Raw genomic sequence first — 18,540 nt, 5'->3', positions numbered from 1 at the left:
CAATAACAAAAGTAAAACTAAAACCTTCAATTTCAGCCTTCACCAAAAGGACTCTGCCCTTTACCATCTCTATGCTGAAAATATTTCCATTTAGAGAAGGAGAAAATAAAACAGCAACTCCTGCGCTAAAATTTGTCCCATGGCTAAGAAACTTCTGCCCTCCCCACCACAGATCCCAGTCTATTTCATTTAAACTGTCAGTATGTGTTTCTTGGAGAAAGACTATATCTAGTCTCTTCTGTTTGATCACCTCAGCTAATAAGGCTCTTTGATTTGCATCCCTGCACCCATTCACATTCCAGGAGGCCGCCCTCACTAAGAACTGAGTGAAGTATGCGTGTTAATCTAAAGGATGATGTTGTTTCTCCATAGCAGAGCCACATCAGCTACGTCTGCCACCAAATGTTTAATCAGTGATGCACCAGTCAAACTTTCTAAACACCAGACCGAGCCCTTCTCAGGTCTCTTTCACTTCACCTCATCGTGCTTTCCATCAGGGCCGAGGCAAATGGTAGAGTGCGTCTCCAATTCCTGGAAAGCACAACAGTTCTGAAGATGTCACAGGAACCAGTGTTGTAGAATCTGCCGTCTGCCATCAGAACAGTTGAAGGTTTTCTTCAGACTGGTTTATTTTGTACTTGTGTGATAAAGGTCTCAGATCTCAGACATAAACTCTGTGTGATCTGTACGCACGTAGCAGCTATCACTGTCTAACCTATGAACAAATTCAAAAACGGTATCAAAATTAAAATAAGTATTAATCATCTATTGAAGTAAATTTGGCTTCATACTTTTACAATTTAGCTGAAAAGTAAACATGTTATGGTGGAGGAAAGTTCCCCAGCCCTGTTTTAAAGGTTGGTTTAGTGCTTCAGCCTCTATCCATTTTCTGTGGGATTCTTGTGTTTTATGTCCAGTGGCAGTGATTAGACACATAATGCTGGTGCAGACATTGAAACAGTTTGTCAGAAGGTGTCTGTCTTTGGCAGCATGTTTTTATTTATTTATTTTTTTCACAATGATCATTAACAGCTCGCTGTGTTCGTTGTAGCTTAAAAAGGGGCCACCGGTGCCTCCTCCACCAAAGGTCACACCAACCAAGGAGGTGGCAGAGGAACAGATCATCGACCTCTTTGGTGGAGAATTTTTACCTGCTCCTTCGCCATCACAGGTATGAGTCCATGTGAATAATGACGGCAGATGTCGTGTGGGTGACAGACTTGCTTACTTGTTTTTGCACTGTCATCTGCAGCCCAATGAACGGCCCGGCGAATCTCTTCTTGATCTGGACTTTGATGCTTTTCAACCAGATGAAAGCGTTTCACCAGTACCACAGGTTCCCTTTATTACCCAAAAGCATCCACACATACACCTGAAAACCATAGCAGTGCACAGGTCTTATTTCTGACATCTCGGCAGGAGCGATTGAGAGCTGAGTCTTCACTTACTGTAATGATGACAATGGGAAGCAAACTGATAAATAATTCACCTGCTATCAGCTAACAGACTAGAAGACAGGTGGCGTTTCAGCTGCTGACACACCTGTTAGTAGCTCTTTGGTCCTTAATTCTCAGATTAGATTTTTATATTTCTTCTTGTTGTAGTAAAAATTACTTCTGAAGATAAGCAGTTTTATATGGATTTTCTTAAACTGTAATATATTTGACAAATCAAACAGTCCAAACATTGTTCCTTTCTTCTTGCCAGTACCTCACAAACTGTGTTAGTTATTCAGTATTTTTGCTCCTTTCAGACTGCTGTACCATGGGACATGTGGTCGGTGAGTAACTAACCCTAACCCAACTACTTCTTATTCTACAGCTTGATTTAATGAGAAAACGATCAAGTAAATCTATAAATCCAGATTGCAGTGGTAAATTCAGTTTTATCCCCTTTTTAAGGCAAATACTCAAGCTGCTCAGCCTGTAAGTAAACTCGCATAGTTCACTCTGTAATACATCATTTATTAATAAAGTTATTCACTCCATCAGATGGTCTTGTTAATCCAGTATAGTCTGCACAAAGTCAACGCTGGTCAACAAATGGATCTTTCTGGGTCAGTTTTTCTTTCTTTGGAAATGTAAATCATTATTTTACTCAGTCGTGTTATCGCTGAAGAGCTGTTGCCACATATTTACAATTTCCACAGTTTAAAAAAACATTATCAAAAAGAGGAGCTGGAGCAGTTAGTTAAATTCAGGAAGCCCCACAAAATTTATTCTGTACATCTGGATGCATCGCTCCAAAATACCGTGTCCAGAAGAACAGAATACATTTTCTGGGCTTTCCTGACATAGATAATTGAGCATTTATCAAGACCAAGACTTATGGGAGATTTCCCCAAGGCTGGTTGTCTTACCCCTGTTTAGTTTAAGACAAAAATATATTAACCACTTATACACCAAAACACAGCATAGGTTCTCGGAAGCTGTAATCTTATAGTGTTTACATGTGTAGTGGTACTAGTAGTATAACCTTTTTAAAATTAGTTTGGGGGAAAAAATCATATAACTGGTTTAAATTAAAACCCCATCATCTCATATTTAACTTTCTCTAAAATGGATTCATTCATGTTGTGAATTTTAGGTGTGTGGATTAAAAAAGAAACAACACAAACAAACACATACCTAGAACCACCGACTAATTCATTTTGACCCCAAAGAAATTAATGCACAACAGTTGCAGCATGCCTGGTTGCCAAGCAACACTCTTTATTTGCACATGAAGACTGTTTGACATGAAGACTGCTGTATCAGAACAGCTGAGACATGGTGTCTCTTTCAGACCCCAAAATATGCCACTCCAAAAATTGGTCCACCCCAGGGATTGGGTCCCCTGACACAAACAGAGTAACATAGTGTACGCTGTTAAGTACCAGGAGGATTGCTAGGATTTATACATCGGGGAAACCAAACAACCTCTGGCGAAGCGGATGGCACAACACAGAAGAGCTACCTTGTCAGGCCAGGACTCTGCAGTCTATTTACACCTACAGGCCAGTGGACACTCTTTCAATGATGAGGATGTAACATCCTGGACAGGGAGGAATGCTGGCTTGAGGGTGGAGTCAAGGAGGCTATTTACGTGAAAAGGGAAAGACCATCTCTGAATCGAGGAAGTGAATGGCATGTCATGGCCATTGACCAAAGGTCATGACAATTTGTATGTTGTTAACGCCATAACCACATTAACGTGGCAAATCCCTGTTAGCGAGTTATCGCGGATCGGCCCGTGCGTGGGGCTGCACGGCGTCAACGCGTTATTGTGGTTAGATCATTAATGTGTTGATAGTGACTATACACAGTGCAGGTAGAACACAGTTTCCCCCTCCTGAGTCACCTGACGATTTGCCAGAATCTCTCTGAAAGTCTTTTTCCATGGCCTCTCCAAACTCCTGCTACACAAGTTTTTGCTTCTTCCACTGCCTGAGCTGCATTACGCTTGGCCTGGTACGTATCAGCTGCCACAAATTCCACAGGCTAACTGAGCCCGATAGGATTCCTTTTGCAGCCTGGTGGCTCCCTTCATCTCTGGTGTCTACAATTTGGTTTGGGGGTTACCACCATGACAGGCACCAACCACGTTGTGGCCACAGCTCAGTTCAGTGGCTTTGGCAATGGAGGTGCTGAACATGGTCCATTCAGACTCAATGTCCCCAGTCTCCTTCAGAATACTGCCGGAGGTATATGTCGAAGATCTCACGGGCCTGGGCCTCTGCAAGGCGTTCACTCACTATATGAGTTTGTCTAGCGTCCTCCCCTGCCGCCTGATTGAACTCACTACCAGGTGGTGATCAGTTGATGGCTCAGCAGCTCTCTTTACCAAAGTGTCCAGAACATATGGCCTTAGGTCTAATAATACGATTACAAAATTGATCATCGACCTGCAGCCAAGAGTGCCCTGGTGCCTGGTGCACTTATGGATACCTTCACTTTGTTTGTTATGGACAAGCTGTGATTTGCACAGAAGTTCAACATCAAAAATACCACTCAGGTTCAGATCCAGGAGGCCGTTCCTCCCGATCTAGAGTCATTTCTTTATCCAGAGTTGCACTAACTCAGGCTTCTTTCAAGACAGATGTGACATGTCCCAACTGCTAGTCTTGGTAGCTGAGGATTGGTCAGACAGGGCCTCCGCTACTGGCTGCAGCCTGACACCCAGCTCCTACGGCACTTCCTGCAGTTGGTGGGCCTACAAGAGGACGGGCCCATGTCCCTTTTGTCGGGTTGTGCCCCGCCAGGCCCCATGAACTAAGGCCCAGCCACCAGACCCTTGCCCTCAGGCACCATCCAAAGGCCTGCCTTCAGGGTGAGACCCCAGTAACCCTATCCAGGGCAGGGTAAACTGTTCCCTTAATGGTATACTACCATTGGGGCCCTGCAAGGGGACATAAGCCCACCTGACAAAATAACCCCTAGGATCCCTGGGACACACAAACCCTTCCACCATGATAAGGTAGCGATTCATGGAGGGGAAACAAATTAGGCATAATATCAGAAAGTATATTTAAAAAGAAAGCTCTTGAAAGAGCCATGTTGGGTGTTTTGAAGCTTTTCCTAATGGCATGTAAATCAATTCCTGGAATCAGATACATTTCTAAAAGGTATATAAAAGGAAAGATGGGAAAAGGGAGGATATTCTAAAGTTAACCAGAAACTTGGGAAAAAATATCAATACCAGTGGAAAAGTACCTCCTCTTTTTCCTTCAGAGAGTTTGGATGGGAGAACTTTTCAGAGCTTCAGTGCAATGTAGGTTTCTCCACGGGGAACTAACTTGCTGGAGATCCTGAGGTGAAAAGCATAGAAACCACTTCCATATTTTCTGGTCTTGCCCACAAATCAGCACATACACAAGACATTAGAAAAAAACATTTAAAGTAACAATTCTGTTATCATTTGATACCCTGTACTTAGTTTCCAAATTTCCAACTCTGGAGGGTGATAAGAAGTATTTGTTAGTAGCCGGTAAGAAAGCACTCAACAGGAAGTAACTAATTAAATCTCCCCTTCAACTGAAGTCTGGGTTGATGTGATTTACAATATTTATGTGATGTGAGAAGCTGACTCTTATTTTGAGACAGGAGTTGGAAAAAAAATCACACTCATCTGGAAACTCTGAACTCACTACACCAGATCCTCTAAGATTTGAATTTTAATAAATAAATAAATTTATTAAAATGAACAGATAATTTTCTTATCTCGAGTAAAATGCTAGTCACTATTCTCCACTGGTTTATTAGTTTTGTTTTCGTCTTTCCTTCTCTGTTTTGTTACGCTAATGATAATTATGGACCAAAAGTGCATTCAACTCAATTGTAACACTTATATTTTCTGAAAGAAAACTTGAATAACACACATCTATCTATCTCCTAGACTTCAGGAAACACAGCCTGCCTCTCCATATCAATGTCACTGGGGTGAAAAGAGCTTATGGCCACACATTCCTTGACATTCACATGTCATGGACCCCTGAGGTGGATGTAAATGCCACAGTGACAATGGGCCAAGCAGTGGCATTATTTCTTCAGGGTGTTTAGGAAGGAACCGGCTGCTTCATCACTAAAGCCTACAGAGGACTGGTGGAGAGCGTTGTCATTACTAGCGCCATTGTATGTTATGAAAAACACCACTCAAGCATAGAAGGCTCTCAAGAGAGTCATAAAGGCTACAGAGAGAATTATAAGAGCTAATCCTCCATCAATTGACTCAACATACACACAACTCTGCAAGAAAAGAGCCCAAAACATCATCAGAGACAGTTATCATCAGGGGTCACACGTCCTCAGACCAAAACAATCATGGATCGCATGCAGCTCGAGATGCAGGAGAGTGGACGTGCTGATCACGAGACGCTCTCACAACTGCTTCTTTCCTACTACAGTCAGACTGATGGCAAAAACTAAATAAGGACTAACACAAAATCTAAGTTACTCAGTGTGATATATATTTCAATGTGCAAACCCTGTGAAAATGGTCAGGTACAAGGCACTAGAATAAAAATGCAGCAGCTAATGTCTAATGGGACTATGGGTCAGAGTCCCATTGAAATTAAAGTTATGGCTATATCTGCATTCATTAAAAAAATAATCATCTACTTTACATCTAAGATGACTGCTGAGTTGTACACGTTGCTTCTTCAGGGACCTGACCGATTCTATAGACTACAGTCAAATGAAGGCAAAATGCCCCCCAAAAGTCCAACAGTTTGACTAGAAGGTTTCTAATCTAGTGGGGTTTTTTTCTTTGATTGTTTATTTTAAAACTTCCCCTTGAAGTTACATTGAAGCAGTGCAGGTGCTTCAATCAGAAAACTGAAACAGTTTGATCAGCTGTGACTGGTCATCTTTGTGCAGACGACACTGTATTCTCATTTCCTTCCATGAAACCACATGTCTGCCTGATAACATGCTGTGTTGCACAACCTTGTACTGAGGTTAGAGTGGGGAGGGGCAAACTTTAATTCATCATTCGCTACCTGTCCAAGCAGGCTGCAGATACCGGCTTTGTCGCTGACTGGTCTGCTGATTTTGGTTCAGTGTCAGCCAACGGAGAAGATGCTTCAGGAGCTGAGGAACCTGCTATCCCTGGAGGTCCGACTGTGGGGCAGGAAGGGGCACAAGAAGGGGTGCAGGGTGAGACTCGGGGCTGGCCCCAGGGAGAAGGGATTCAGCCAGGTGGAGAATCAACAGCAATCACCCGGGACAGTGAAATCACACCAGCTGAAGATGAGGTTAGCTGCTGGGAATCTCAACCTAACTCCAACCTTCATTCCTCCCTGTGCTGTGGAGAGGATGATAGTACAGGGCAGGCAGATTCAGGGGCAGATGAATTAAGGAAGGAAGATCGCAGAAAGTCTACCCCGGGACTTATATTCACCAATGAGTACGGTGAACAAATTGAGGAAATTGCAGAGGACAGAGGAGACAAATGGTCCAGGTCTCCTGAAGGGTCAGGATCTGAATATGAAACTGCTGAGGAGTGGGGTGATGGTGGTCAGGGAGGAGGCTGGGCAAGTGCTGATGATGAGCTTTCATATGATGATCGAACCCAAGAGAAGAGCCAGAAGGTTCAGGCAGGTGGAGCTGTCCCAGGAGATTGTCCTCAAACAAGAGAAGTTGTTTCCGATTGTTCTAGTATTGCAGCCAAAAGAAACAGAAATAATTCATCCGAAGCAGTGCCAGAGAGACCAGATGTTTATCAAGATCACTGTGAAACTGAAGGAGAAACAGATGAAAGAGTTTATTTCTCTGAAACACAGGGAGGTGCGTTTGATTTTGATCTTATCTCAGAAAAACAGGGAGGAGGTGCGTTTGATTCCGATCTACTTGCAGAAACTTGTGGAGGAGGTGCGTTTGATTCCGATCCTTTTGCAGAAACACAGGGAGGAGGTGCATTTGATTCCGATCCTTTTGCAGAAACACACGGAGGAGGTGCGTTTGATTCAGATCTTATTGCGGAAACAAAGGGAGGAGGTGCGTTTGATTCCGATCCTTTTGCAATAACTCAGGGAGGAGGTGCGTTTGATTCTGATCCTTTTGAAGAAAAACTGGGAGGAGGTGCGTTTGATTCTGATCCTTTTGCAGAAACACAGGGAGGAGGTGCGTTTGATTCAGATCTTATTGCGGAAACAAAGGGAGGAGGTGTGTTTGATTCCGATCCTTTTGCAGAAACAAAGGGAGGGGGTGCGTGTGATTCAGATCTTATTGCGAAAACAAAGGGAGGAGGTGCGTTTGATTCCGATCCTTTTGCAATAACTCAGGGAGGAGGTGCGTTTGATTCTGATCCTTTTGAAGAAAAACTGGGAGGAGGTGCGTTTGATTCTGATCCTTTTGCAGAAACACAGGGAGGAGGTGCGTTTGATTCCGATCCTTTTGCAGAAACTTGTGGAGGAGGTGCGTTTGATTCCGATCCTTTTGCAAAAACACAGGGAGGAGGTGCGTTTGATTCCGATCTTATTGCAGAAACACAGGGAGGGGGTGCGTTTGATTCCGATCCTTTTGAAGAAACACAGGGAGGAGGTGCGTTTGATTCTGATCCTTCTGAAGAAAAACAGGGAGGAGGTGTGTTTGATTCAGATCCTTTTGCACAATCACATTGTGGAGACAAAATGGGTGGTTTTGAATTTGATCCATTTGCTGAGACTTCAAAGAAAGCTGAGGCTGTGTTAACTGGGGATAGAAAGAGTGGGTGGGATTTTTCCAACAGTTTCTCAGCCATCTCTTCAGGGACCGGGGCTCCTGCTTCCAGCAATACCTCCTGGCAGGAAGGTAGTGGCAGCAAAAATTCTGCATCCATCTGTGGAACAGCAGCAGCAGGAAATAAAGAAGTAAACAATCCCCGAATTCACAAAGAACCAGAAAATTCAGACATGTCCGAAGATGAGGCGGCAAACCGGAGATTTGGAAAGTTGTACCAAGAGCTAGATACAGAAAAGGAAGAGGTACTTGACTCCCTTCCTTTTGTAGTTGAATGGTAGATTAGAAAAGAATAGAAACAAATTTCAAACAGACCTTTCCTGTCTACCACCCTCCCAGAGACTGAGAAACAGTGAAAGTCCTAAAACCTGGACCTCAGCCTGAGCTCCTCCTGCCTCTCCTTTTGCTTGCCTCCATCTCTTACTATCCTCTGCTTGTTCATTCCATGTTTACACCCATTTCAAAACGAGTCCATCTTTTTATTAGATTGGTCTTACTTGAAGGCTTCTAATATTATTAATACTAACATATATCTCTGGAATTCAATTTAGGTGACCAATACATTTAATGGATTTTCACAGGTAATTTTATTCTAAGCTTAAAGTAATTGGATCCAAAACACTGAAATGAATCGAGTTGTTGTGATTAGTGTCTGGGTTTTGGTAGAAGATCGTTCTTACTAAGTCAACTGAAAGTTTGGGTTTCACCAATGATTCGCTCTAATTCATTGTCATTTTTACTATTTTCTCTAGTTTCTACAAACAATTTTCAGACTTAGAGTAGAACAACGTAAAAAGATTAGAAGCAGGAAGGGGTCAATGCAGAGTTCAGAGATCACTGCCAGAGACTAGTGACTTTGAAAGTAGATGGCGAACCCAACAGCTTACTTCCACAAAGCCAAGAAGCCTTTATTGTCCAAGTAATGTTAGTCTCCTCTCCAAGTGTCTCTGTTCTATGTCACAACAATGTTTGATGAGAGTGTTCTGCAGATGTACTGAAAGTAAAGCAACAGCACTCCTGCTACATTTGAATTTTTCAAACGTAGCTCCTTAAACCTGCATTTGAGTTAAATTTGGAGATGGTTGCTTTCTCCAAAGATTCTAACCATAGCATGTTAGAGAAGAAATCTGAGAAAACTTTCACGGGGGGAAATTCTCTATGTATGATAACTCTGTTGAAATCATGGATCTCACACTTTAAGTGGCCTCATAGGACCATAATTTTTGAAGGTGCAGTTGCAGAACTTTGATTGCATCTTATCCTACATCCCCATCTCTTAAATATTTCCCTTTTATTTGTGAATGCTAAAAAATGATGCAATTCTCAGTCAGTCAGTTGTGACTTGTTTTTCTCTTTTTATTAAACACATGCACTCTTAAGGATCCATCATTTTTCGCAGATTTTGATAAGATGGTGAGTTTTATAAACATTTGTGTAAACCCCCCCCCCCCCACCCCATCTTCCATCTAACTAAGTATCTACACACCTATTTACAGTTCTGTGAAAAACTGAATCCACCTCATTTTTCAGCAGCAGTAACCTGCTGTGATGCTTTCTGTGGGACTTTCTCTGTCACTGTGAAGGAGTTTATGTCCACTCACTTATGCACAGCCTTCTGAAGGTCCAACCACAGCATCTCACTCAGGTTGAGCTCTGGACTCTGACCAAACCATCGTAGTTGCTCCATTCGTTCCTGTTTCAGCCGTTCTGTTGGATGTTTGTGCTGCTGCTGATGGTCCGAGCTTCAGCTATGGGACAGACGGCCTCACACTGACTCTAGAACACTTAGACAAGAGTTCACGGTGCACTAAGATCATCGTCCCTCCTCCACCGTGCTGACAGCTGCTCTCAGGTGTTTTTGCTGATATGCTGGGTTTGATTTTGTGCGTTATGGACAAACATCTCCACTTTGGTCTTGTCTGTCTGAAGGATACTGCTCCAGGAGGCTTTCTTTTTAGACAGAAGAAGCCTTCCCTGGCAGTCCTGCATGCTCAGGCTTTTTTTTAGTCATACTGTCATGAAGTTTAAGTTTAAACCTGCAAACTGAAGAGTCTGAGATGGAGCTCTTGTATTTTTTTGGAGTTTCCCACAGTAAATGATAAATGGACTTGTAGTTGCATACTGCTTTTGTGCTTTAGCTGACCACTGCAGGCTTTTTGCTTACAAGCCGTATTCACCATAGCTGGACTGGCCATCGGGCATACCGGGCATTTGCCTGGTGGGCCGATGTTTTTTTTTTAAGTTTTTTTTTATGCTGGCCGATGTGTAAAAATAAGTCGGTTGTTTGGTGGTGGCTATGGCGGAGCTTCCACAGAGTCAGCAGGTGGATGAGAGAAAGGGGAGGCAGGAGGAGGAGAGACCCGAGGCGGCTGCCGGTCCGAGTGTCAGGTGAACTGAACTTCAGGTAAGAAGTTATCACTGCAGTGTATCTGGGTCAGATATAAACCAAGTTTAGGTGGAGTTTTTTTGCGCTGTGCTGACTTTTTACAGTCAGTTACAATAACTCGTACTGCGTACTAGCTAGCATGACGGAGTTTATATACAGCTGGGTGGGTGCTATGATGTTACTGATAAGGAATTGTATTTTACTCATAAGGTTAGTTAGTAGAGTTGCCAACCATCCCGTAAAAACGGAATCATCTCGTATTCAGAGAAAATATTACGTGTTTCGTGTTGAGCTGAAAAGGAACAGTTTGTCCCGGACTTCAGCTAGAATGGAAAAATGACACAAAGCTGGAGTTATTCTGTGTCTTCACGCTGTCAGCTGTTTCTTCTCTCATTCTCTCGCCCTCCCTCTCCTGTTGCTACTTCAATCATGAAACTGATCAATGATCAGCTGATCGTCTCTTTTTTTGTTTATCGCCCACTTTGCACCAGAAAGAGGAAACCAGCGGATGTCGCGCTAAACAACAGCAGCACGTTTAAGCTTGATCAGCTGTTGTTAGAATTTATTTAATATTAGTTTCTAGTATCAGCTGATGTTTGCTGGAGCCACAGCTGTAAAGCTGCTGGTCATGATGTCGGTTTCGATATGTGGTGAGAGGGAAACATGAAGATGAAACCAGGAGATGAACAGGTGATGGAGAAACAGGTTTACCTTTTAGGTGACATGAATGAGTTGAAGGGAAGTTATGAGCTGTTTCTGAGAGACAAATAACACCAGGATCCTTTTTTAAGTAGCTGACAGCTGGTAACTGTGCAGGGGCGGATCTAGCAAAGCTTTGCCAGGAGGCCAGGTAGGGCATTAACAGGGAGAGGAGGACACAAAGATGCACTTTCTTATTCTCATTTAAAATGTCTCACTTTAATATATAATGATCAGAATCTTAAAGACCAAAGTTTTTATCTGATCTAAAATGTATAGAAATCATACATATACCAACAAGACTGTACATCACTGTCACAACAGTGTTTGTTTTCATTCAAAGGCTTTATGGCTTTAATACCCGGTGGGCCGGTCTCTAGTCAAAATGCTCGGGCTGATTTTTTTGTCCCAGTCCAGCCCTGTTATCCACCCACTCACACACACACACATTCATTAAAGTGGGTTTTTTGTTTGTTTGTTTGTTTGTTTGTTTGTTTTAAAAGCCAAAATCCCTTGTTAAACACTGTAATGCATGCATTGGAGGAAAATTCAGTATCTTGGCCAGGGATACTTTGACATTAAGGCTGAAATAGCTGTGGAATCGTCCATTGACCTCCAGACTGCTAGACAACCCACTGAACCACAGCCATCCTATGATCTAACGTTGGGGTGGGGTAAATTTGCTGTGATGTCCACGCCAGGGAAGATTGTGTCATTGTGTTAACATACACCAGAATGGTGCAAACCAGCAAATTTCCAGAAGATCTGCTCTTACAGAGGTGCTCACACTTGATAAGCAACCATAACTGGTGCATTTTCTTCAGCATCTGGCTGCTATGGAACCTCCTAATTCCTTAATTAAGGGTGTACTTAGTTTTTCACAGAGCTGCATATGTATGTACTTATCACCTACATAGGTAACTACGTACTTTTTTTTTTTTACATCATGTAAATATATGATATCAGTCCTGAGATGTATTTATTTCTGCCAGTGAAAAGTGTTAGACTGACCTAAAGCCTAACTTGTAATCATATAACTGTTTAAATGCTGGGAGCTCATATTATGAATTCTGTGGCGTTTAATGAACATCATACTAAATATTGTGAAATGAAGTGGGACATTTAAAGTTAAATGCCATCTTTCTCTGAAAAAGAATGAAGGAAACAGTGAATCAAATGACGCTCTGGAAGCTGCAGAGGCCCAAGCTGCAGGCTCAAGAGAGCCTGCAGCAGAAGACAAACCTCCATCTCTCACTACTGGAGGAGAGCAAGATGAGTGCCCACCTCTTTTTGCTGGAGAGGAACCTGTATCTTCAACTGCAGGAGCAGAGATGGAGGAACCTCCAGCTCCCCCTGCTGGTGAGGTGGAAGAATCTGGAGCTGCTCCAGCTGGTCAGGACGATACAGACACACATTCAGACAGCCTGAAGGAGGAAAAGCCTGCTGTGAGTGGATAACCTTGTAAAAATGCTGCCTTTTGTGATAACCTAATCATCATCTCATCAATATCATCACTGTGACCTCCATCTCATCGTATCATCATCATCACTGAATGAGAAAATCATTGAACTCCACACTGGAGATGTGTCAGTGTGGAAATCATTCTTCTGTTTCCAGCCTGTATCCAGTGCGCATGAAATGTCTTTTTGTGTAAGGATTTTAACCCTTTGCCCTTCTCATTTCATGCCAACAAACCCATACCCCAATCTTTACCCTACCCCATCCACTTTATGACACAAAATGAACTCAATCTCATAAAACACTGCTGCTTTTTGAAACAAAACAAAAACAAAAGCCTTTTCAATTAGCATCACTGAGTTTAAATCGTTATATTCTACTGTTTTCCCAAAAAGTTGACTATGTCCATAGCGTTTCCAGTGGGATGACAATAAAATGTTTCTCCCACTGAAAACGTCCAGATGAACAGAATCAACTTTTTGGATTTTCTTACCTGGATGATTGAGCAGGTATCAACGCAAAATCTATTTTGTTTTCCCAAAGTCAACAGTGGTATCTCCAGGCTCAGAACAGGCAGAGGTCAGTGAGGTAGGATACTCCACTTCTTCTGTTTGTTTGCTTTCACTGTCATTTTTACTGTTTATCGGCAACAATTACTGAACAACATAGGTGTGAATGTGAGTGCGAATGCTTGTCTGCATCTGTGTGTTAGCCCTGGGACAGACTGGCGACCTGTGCAGGGTGTACCCTGCCTCTCACTTGAAGACAGCTGGAATAGGCTCCAGCCCCCCCATGACCCTGAAGAGGATGGATGAAGTGTTGAAATGAAATGATGAGAATGAATGCAGCTCTCTGAAAGAGACCTTGAAGAATAATGGTTTGACCCCTACGTTGGTCGTTTTTTTGAAACAAAATTCATTTTTTTTCTGTGATTTTACACATGCTGAATTCAGGGTGGTGGTCACTGTTTCATATCTCTTTTCTCACATGTGAACAGGGAGGTCAAAGTTCTAATTTTACAAGAGCAAAAGTTATTATTAAATGTTTGTTCAAACATTCAATGGCCACACAAATGTTCTCAAATGGAAATGATTTCTGTCTGTAAACAGATTCCTCCTGCTGAACAGGCCAAAACTTCTCCCAGTGAAGCAGCTTCATCGGTGAGTCTAGCATCATCACTTTAGATTCAGAAGAAATCATGAAACTTAACTCAATGCCCGTGTGTGTGTGTGAGAGAGAGTGGCTGAAATTGTCATATCAGCGTGTTCTACAAACATACAAATTGTTCCTTAATTTAGATTGGACAATAAGATCTGATTGAAGTGCAGACTTTCAGCTTTCATTCAAGGGGTTTAACAAAAGTAATGCATTAACTGTTACACAACTTCCCATTTTCACTGGAGGAATTTGTCTAAACCAGGGGTCGGCAACCCGCGGCTCTTTAGTCCTTATTTTGCGGCTCCGGGTGGTTTGGGAAAATAAATTAGAAGTATTTAGCTGAAGTGTATTTTGTTTGTGTTTAGTTCTTTTTAACTTGTAGTTCTAAATTGGAAGATTACTGTGATTTTGAAATATAAAAATAAAATTATATCGTATTATTTTTTCATCGCTCAAAATAAGCGTCACACTCGCGGAAGCCGGTGTACCCGCCGAAACGCTGTGCATTTATCGAGACTTTCAACCCCAGGCGGGCCAGTTATGGACCTTCGGATCCACATTATGTCAGCAGCTGTTCTCCACCGTGAACTACGTTAAAAACAAACACCGCTCACGCCTCACAGATGACAGCTTACAGTCCTGCGTGAAGATGAGGTTCAGGACCACAAGTCTCATTGTAAACATATCACAGCAGACCCGACGATGCTTGCATGAACAAGCTTTTCAGCATCTCTTTATTGACCGCTTTTCACACACGGTTGCTGTACACATACAGCCGGCTGTAGCTTTGCAGCTCACAGCCCGACACACACCAACACAACAGCAGAGAGAGCACAGACTTTAAGGCGGCGAGGCGTGATTGCGGGTGCCGCTCAGGTGCGTCCGACTTCCATGCAGCGGCACTGCAGACCACGCCCCGCCACACACATTAACCAGGTAAAATACATATTTAGGCAGAATTTTGCAAAGATCTATTTTTCATTTTTAGCAGCATAGTACTTTTTTCCAGTTATTTTTTAAAAGTCAGGTCAAGGCTCCAAAAGCACAAAGGCGATATGAGGGTGGCTCACAGCAGCTTTTGTCTGCTGGATCATTTTAGTTCAGCGTCTTTCCTTTGGTTATATTTCTTTAAGAGTTCAAAATGTGTTAATTACATAAATAAAAGGTAATTTTCTCTGTAGCACTTCATGGATTTAAGCAACACACCTTAGTTGCTCCGTGGATTCTTTTAAAAAGCAGTTAAAAACTTTTCTTTTCAAACAAGCCTTTTGTTGTACGTATTTTATATCCTTTACATTATTTACATTTGATCTTTTACATTGTGTATAATGTCTATTGATTGTATTGTTTATTTTAATATTTGTGTGCAGCGCTTTGTGACTGCCTGTCTGTGAAAAGCGCTTAATGAATAAACTTTGCTTACTTACTTTAGTTGTTCACACAAAGCATAAAGGTAAAAATAACAACATATACAGTGTTATCTTCACTTTAGATTTCAAAAAGTATTCCCAGCTCCCAGTGTTTTCTTTTGCGTGGAAACCGGGTCCAAGTGGCTCTTTGGGTGTTAAAGGTTGCAGACCCCTGGTCTAAACCAAGGCTCAAAACTGAAAAACTGACATAATTTCAGATATAAGAATTGTTTTTAATACTTGAAAGCAAATCATTTGCAGTTGGTAACGGCCTGTAGAATCATTACACTAGAATGTTGTTTGCTTTTTGAGATGCTCTGCGGGTCTTTACTGCAGCACAATCAGCTGCTGCTTGTTTGTGGCTCTCTGCCTTCTGTTTTGAATTTATTAACTGTAAAAGTGCCCTGCTGGGCTGAGATCAGCTAAGTCTTTCAGCCATAGAAAAATATTGCGAAATTAAGTGAGACATTTCATTTTGCAAGATGCGCTGCAGCAGTAACCTGCTGTGATGCTGTAAATATGAAATGAAAGTTTTTAGATGTGATCACTAAATGCTCAATGTCCTCTGCAGGAAAATATGCCAATCCCTTCTGTTGTGATTGAGCCTGCCTCAAGTAACGAAGGTGATGATGACCGAGATGCTGACATCATCTCTCCCACTGCAATCAGTGACAATGGGGTGACAACTGAAAACCAGAACATCAAGCATATCAGTCCTTCTGGGGGAGCGTCTGGACTTCCTGATGATTTCCTTTACAAGGTGAGGCTTCTTAGTAAAAGCAAATATTTTATGCTATCAATTGAGGAGGAAAAAGACTTTTCTAATGAACTGTTAAAATGTGGAGTCTAATGTCTGTAAACTATGATGGATACCTGCAGGTGGAGACCATACACGACTTTGAGGCTGCAAATTCAGATGAACTTGACCTGAAGAGAGGCGATGTGGTTTTGGTGGTTCCCACTGCCTCAGTGGAAGATCAGGTGATAATAGCTGGTCACACAGAAATGTAATAAATAAAAGTTCTTCACCAACATGACAAACAACATCTTAACAGGATTGTTCTGATGTTTTTGTGTGTTTGCTGCAGGATGCTGGCTGGCTCACAGGGATCAAGGAAAGCGACTGGTTAACATTTGGAGCTGGTGCTCAAAAAGGACTTTTCCCAGAAAACTTTACTCAACATTTGGAGTAAGATGTTCCCTGACATGGCAAAATGATAAGTAGAAACATGAGTAATCTGTGTCCCAGCCATTGAATCAGCATGTAGCCATTCCTTTTCTTGTACGTTGTACCTGCTGCAGCTGTCTGCTGGACAAACAATAAAGTTTCTCTGGCAGGTGAAACTGTACTAAAATGAAATGTTATTGTTAAAAAAAAAAGGAAAAAAAGAAGAGAGAGAGTAGTACTCTTCCGAGTTCCCTTGATGATTTAAGCATGGTGTGGTAGTATGTTCCACCCTCCTGTGGAAGTAAGATATGCCTTTTGTTTAAATAGAAATTATATATAAAACAATAATAACTCAACAACAAAAAGCTTGAAGTGACCAGGTGAAAACAAAGGAAAAAGATAAAACTGTCTTTGCACTGTGTGGTAATCATTTTGTTTTGCTATGAAAGACTACAGAAACTTTAATGCTGTGATTTGTTTGTGAGTGCAACATGAAACTTGGGTTTCTTTTTTCTGACACGTTGTAACTGTAACTCTTGAATCACTGTTGATGTTTTCTGTGTTATCATTATTGGGTGTGTGGTGATTGATCTTTCATTTGTAATATGTGTTGATGAACTAACTCACTGACCCGTGTTGCTTTGGTTCTGCTAAGGGGATACTGATGTTTATTGTCTGGGTTTTGGCACACAAAGTAGTGCAAATGCTGCATGAAAATCCTAAATATTCAAAGTACATATACTAAAGATGACAAATAAAGAATTTCTTGTGTGTTACGCATAGATTTGTGTATGGCATATCATCTGAAAATTTGGTTACAAGAAAAAAAAAAAAGCAAATAAGGAAATTTTTTGTCAGCGGTTTAAGTGTTTCATCAAATAGAAGGTATTAACAAACCAGTCTGCAATTATTTTTTTAGGCTTCAGAAAAATTACTCTTATACTCTAGAAAATGTAAACCTTCATCAAACTGGTTTTGATAGCCAGGTCAAGCCTCCCAGTAGACCTTTATGTGATGCACACAGCCTTGAGATAATATTGGTGTAATGAATTAAATAGTAAATTCCATGTTTGATATTGTATATGGTTCTATGCTAATAAAATAAATAATAAAATATTAATGTTTCAATCAAGTAATTGGACCAAATGGTATCTTTAATGTTTAGAAATCAGTCAAAAGATAAAAAAGGGTATGCTATTAGAATTATGTTTTAATTATTCTTTAAAGATTTAAATGGTTTACATTAGGCTATAGCCAGCTCTAAAACGGGGTTCACTGGAAATGACTGAATAACCCTAACGCCTAGAATCCACAAATTCTGTGGCATCCTGGTAGCAGCATGCACCTGCCTGCCAAGTTTGGGCCAAAATGTGAGTTTTTAGGGGTTAAGTATTGTCATGTCTAGGGTTCCCTGGTGGACTCAAAATGCAGACTTGCAGTTCTCACCTTAGTGTGTTTAATTGCAATTAATGATTCAGAAACAAATTACGCTGGGGTTAGGGGTGAAGAAAAAGGGGAAATCAAAGTTGGGAGCACGGTCCCCGAAGGGGGCCGCGCTCCAATGCACAGACCATACCTTCTCCCCTCTCAGGCGTCCAGGACCCCCCCAGTGGAGTTCCAAATGGTATGTCATAGATGCGGTTAGAGAGGTGGGGGGAGGAGGGGTGTAGAGGTTAGGACGTGGGTTACGGCCCCGTCCCCCCTGGGGAGGACCAAGGTATGCGCGGTCCTTCCCTCCTGGGCCCCTCCCTCCCCGGTCCCAAGAAGACCAGTCCTGGTCCTGAGATTGGGGTCGAGAAGTCTTATTGGTCCGCACACGGGGGTTAGGGTTTAGGAAAAAGAACAGGGACCCAGCAGCCGCTGGACCCCTGTGGAGGCACGCTCACGTCGAATGAAGTGGGCAGATGTCCCCCGTTCAAAAAATTGCCCATATAGGGTGATAATTGGCCAACTGTGCATCGTTGGGCCGTCGCGACGTTTTGGCGTAACTTGGCCTTCTTCAAGCTGGCCCAACGTGTCTGTGTGTTCGTGTTGTGTGCCTGTCTCGGCTTTTATACTGTCTGTCTC

The 18,540-nt window shown here is 42.1% G+C and overlaps 1 protein-coding gene across 7 annotated transcripts in view; it reads left to right on the top strand.

Moving 5' to 3' along the window:
• amph (amphiphysin) overlaps nucleotides 1-17,593 on the top strand; it is a 47,868-nt gene extending 30,275 nt beyond the window's left edge. Inside the window, exons 11-22 of one of the 7 annotated variants that reach the window (XM_085388056.1) lie at nucleotides 1,052-1,171; nucleotides 1,253-1,336; nucleotides 1,754-1,780; nucleotides 1,902-1,925; nucleotides 6,488-6,730; nucleotides 9,576-9,608; nucleotides 12,435-12,725; nucleotides 13,282-13,326; nucleotides 13,848-13,898; nucleotides 15,877-16,065; nucleotides 16,185-16,286; nucleotides 16,394-17,593. In XM_085388056.1, coding sequence (XP_085244182.1) covers nucleotides 1,052-1,171; nucleotides 1,253-1,336; nucleotides 1,754-1,780; nucleotides 1,902-1,925; nucleotides 6,488-6,730; nucleotides 9,576-9,608; nucleotides 12,435-12,725; nucleotides 13,282-13,326; nucleotides 13,848-13,898; nucleotides 15,877-16,065; nucleotides 16,185-16,286; nucleotides 16,394-16,498 — 1,314 coding nt within the window. In that variant the 3' untranslated portion in view covers nucleotides 16,499-17,593. Of the gene's footprint in view, nucleotides 1-1,051; nucleotides 1,172-1,252; nucleotides 1,337-1,753; nucleotides 1,781-1,901; nucleotides 1,926-6,487; nucleotides 9,523-9,575; nucleotides 9,609-12,434; nucleotides 12,726-13,281; nucleotides 13,327-13,847; nucleotides 13,899-15,876; nucleotides 16,066-16,184; nucleotides 16,287-16,393 lie in introns of those variants that run through there. The other 6 variants (XM_085388061.1, XM_085388057.1, XM_085388058.1 and 3 more) reach the window with 6 other exon arrangements.
• Nucleotides 17,594-18,540: the final 947 nt, after the last annotated feature.

This window comes from Rhamphochromis longiceps, linkage group LG18 (assembly GCF_057381845.1).
Source record: "Rhamphochromis longiceps isolate RC_006_pf linkage group LG18, R_longiceps_female_GT1.1, whole genome shotgun sequence".
Lineage (NCBI taxonomy): Eukaryota > Metazoa > Chordata > Actinopteri > Cichliformes > Cichlidae > Rhamphochromis > Rhamphochromis longiceps.
Note: the sequence above shows the minus strand (reverse complement) of the source record. Positions and strands in the feature narration are given on the sequence as shown.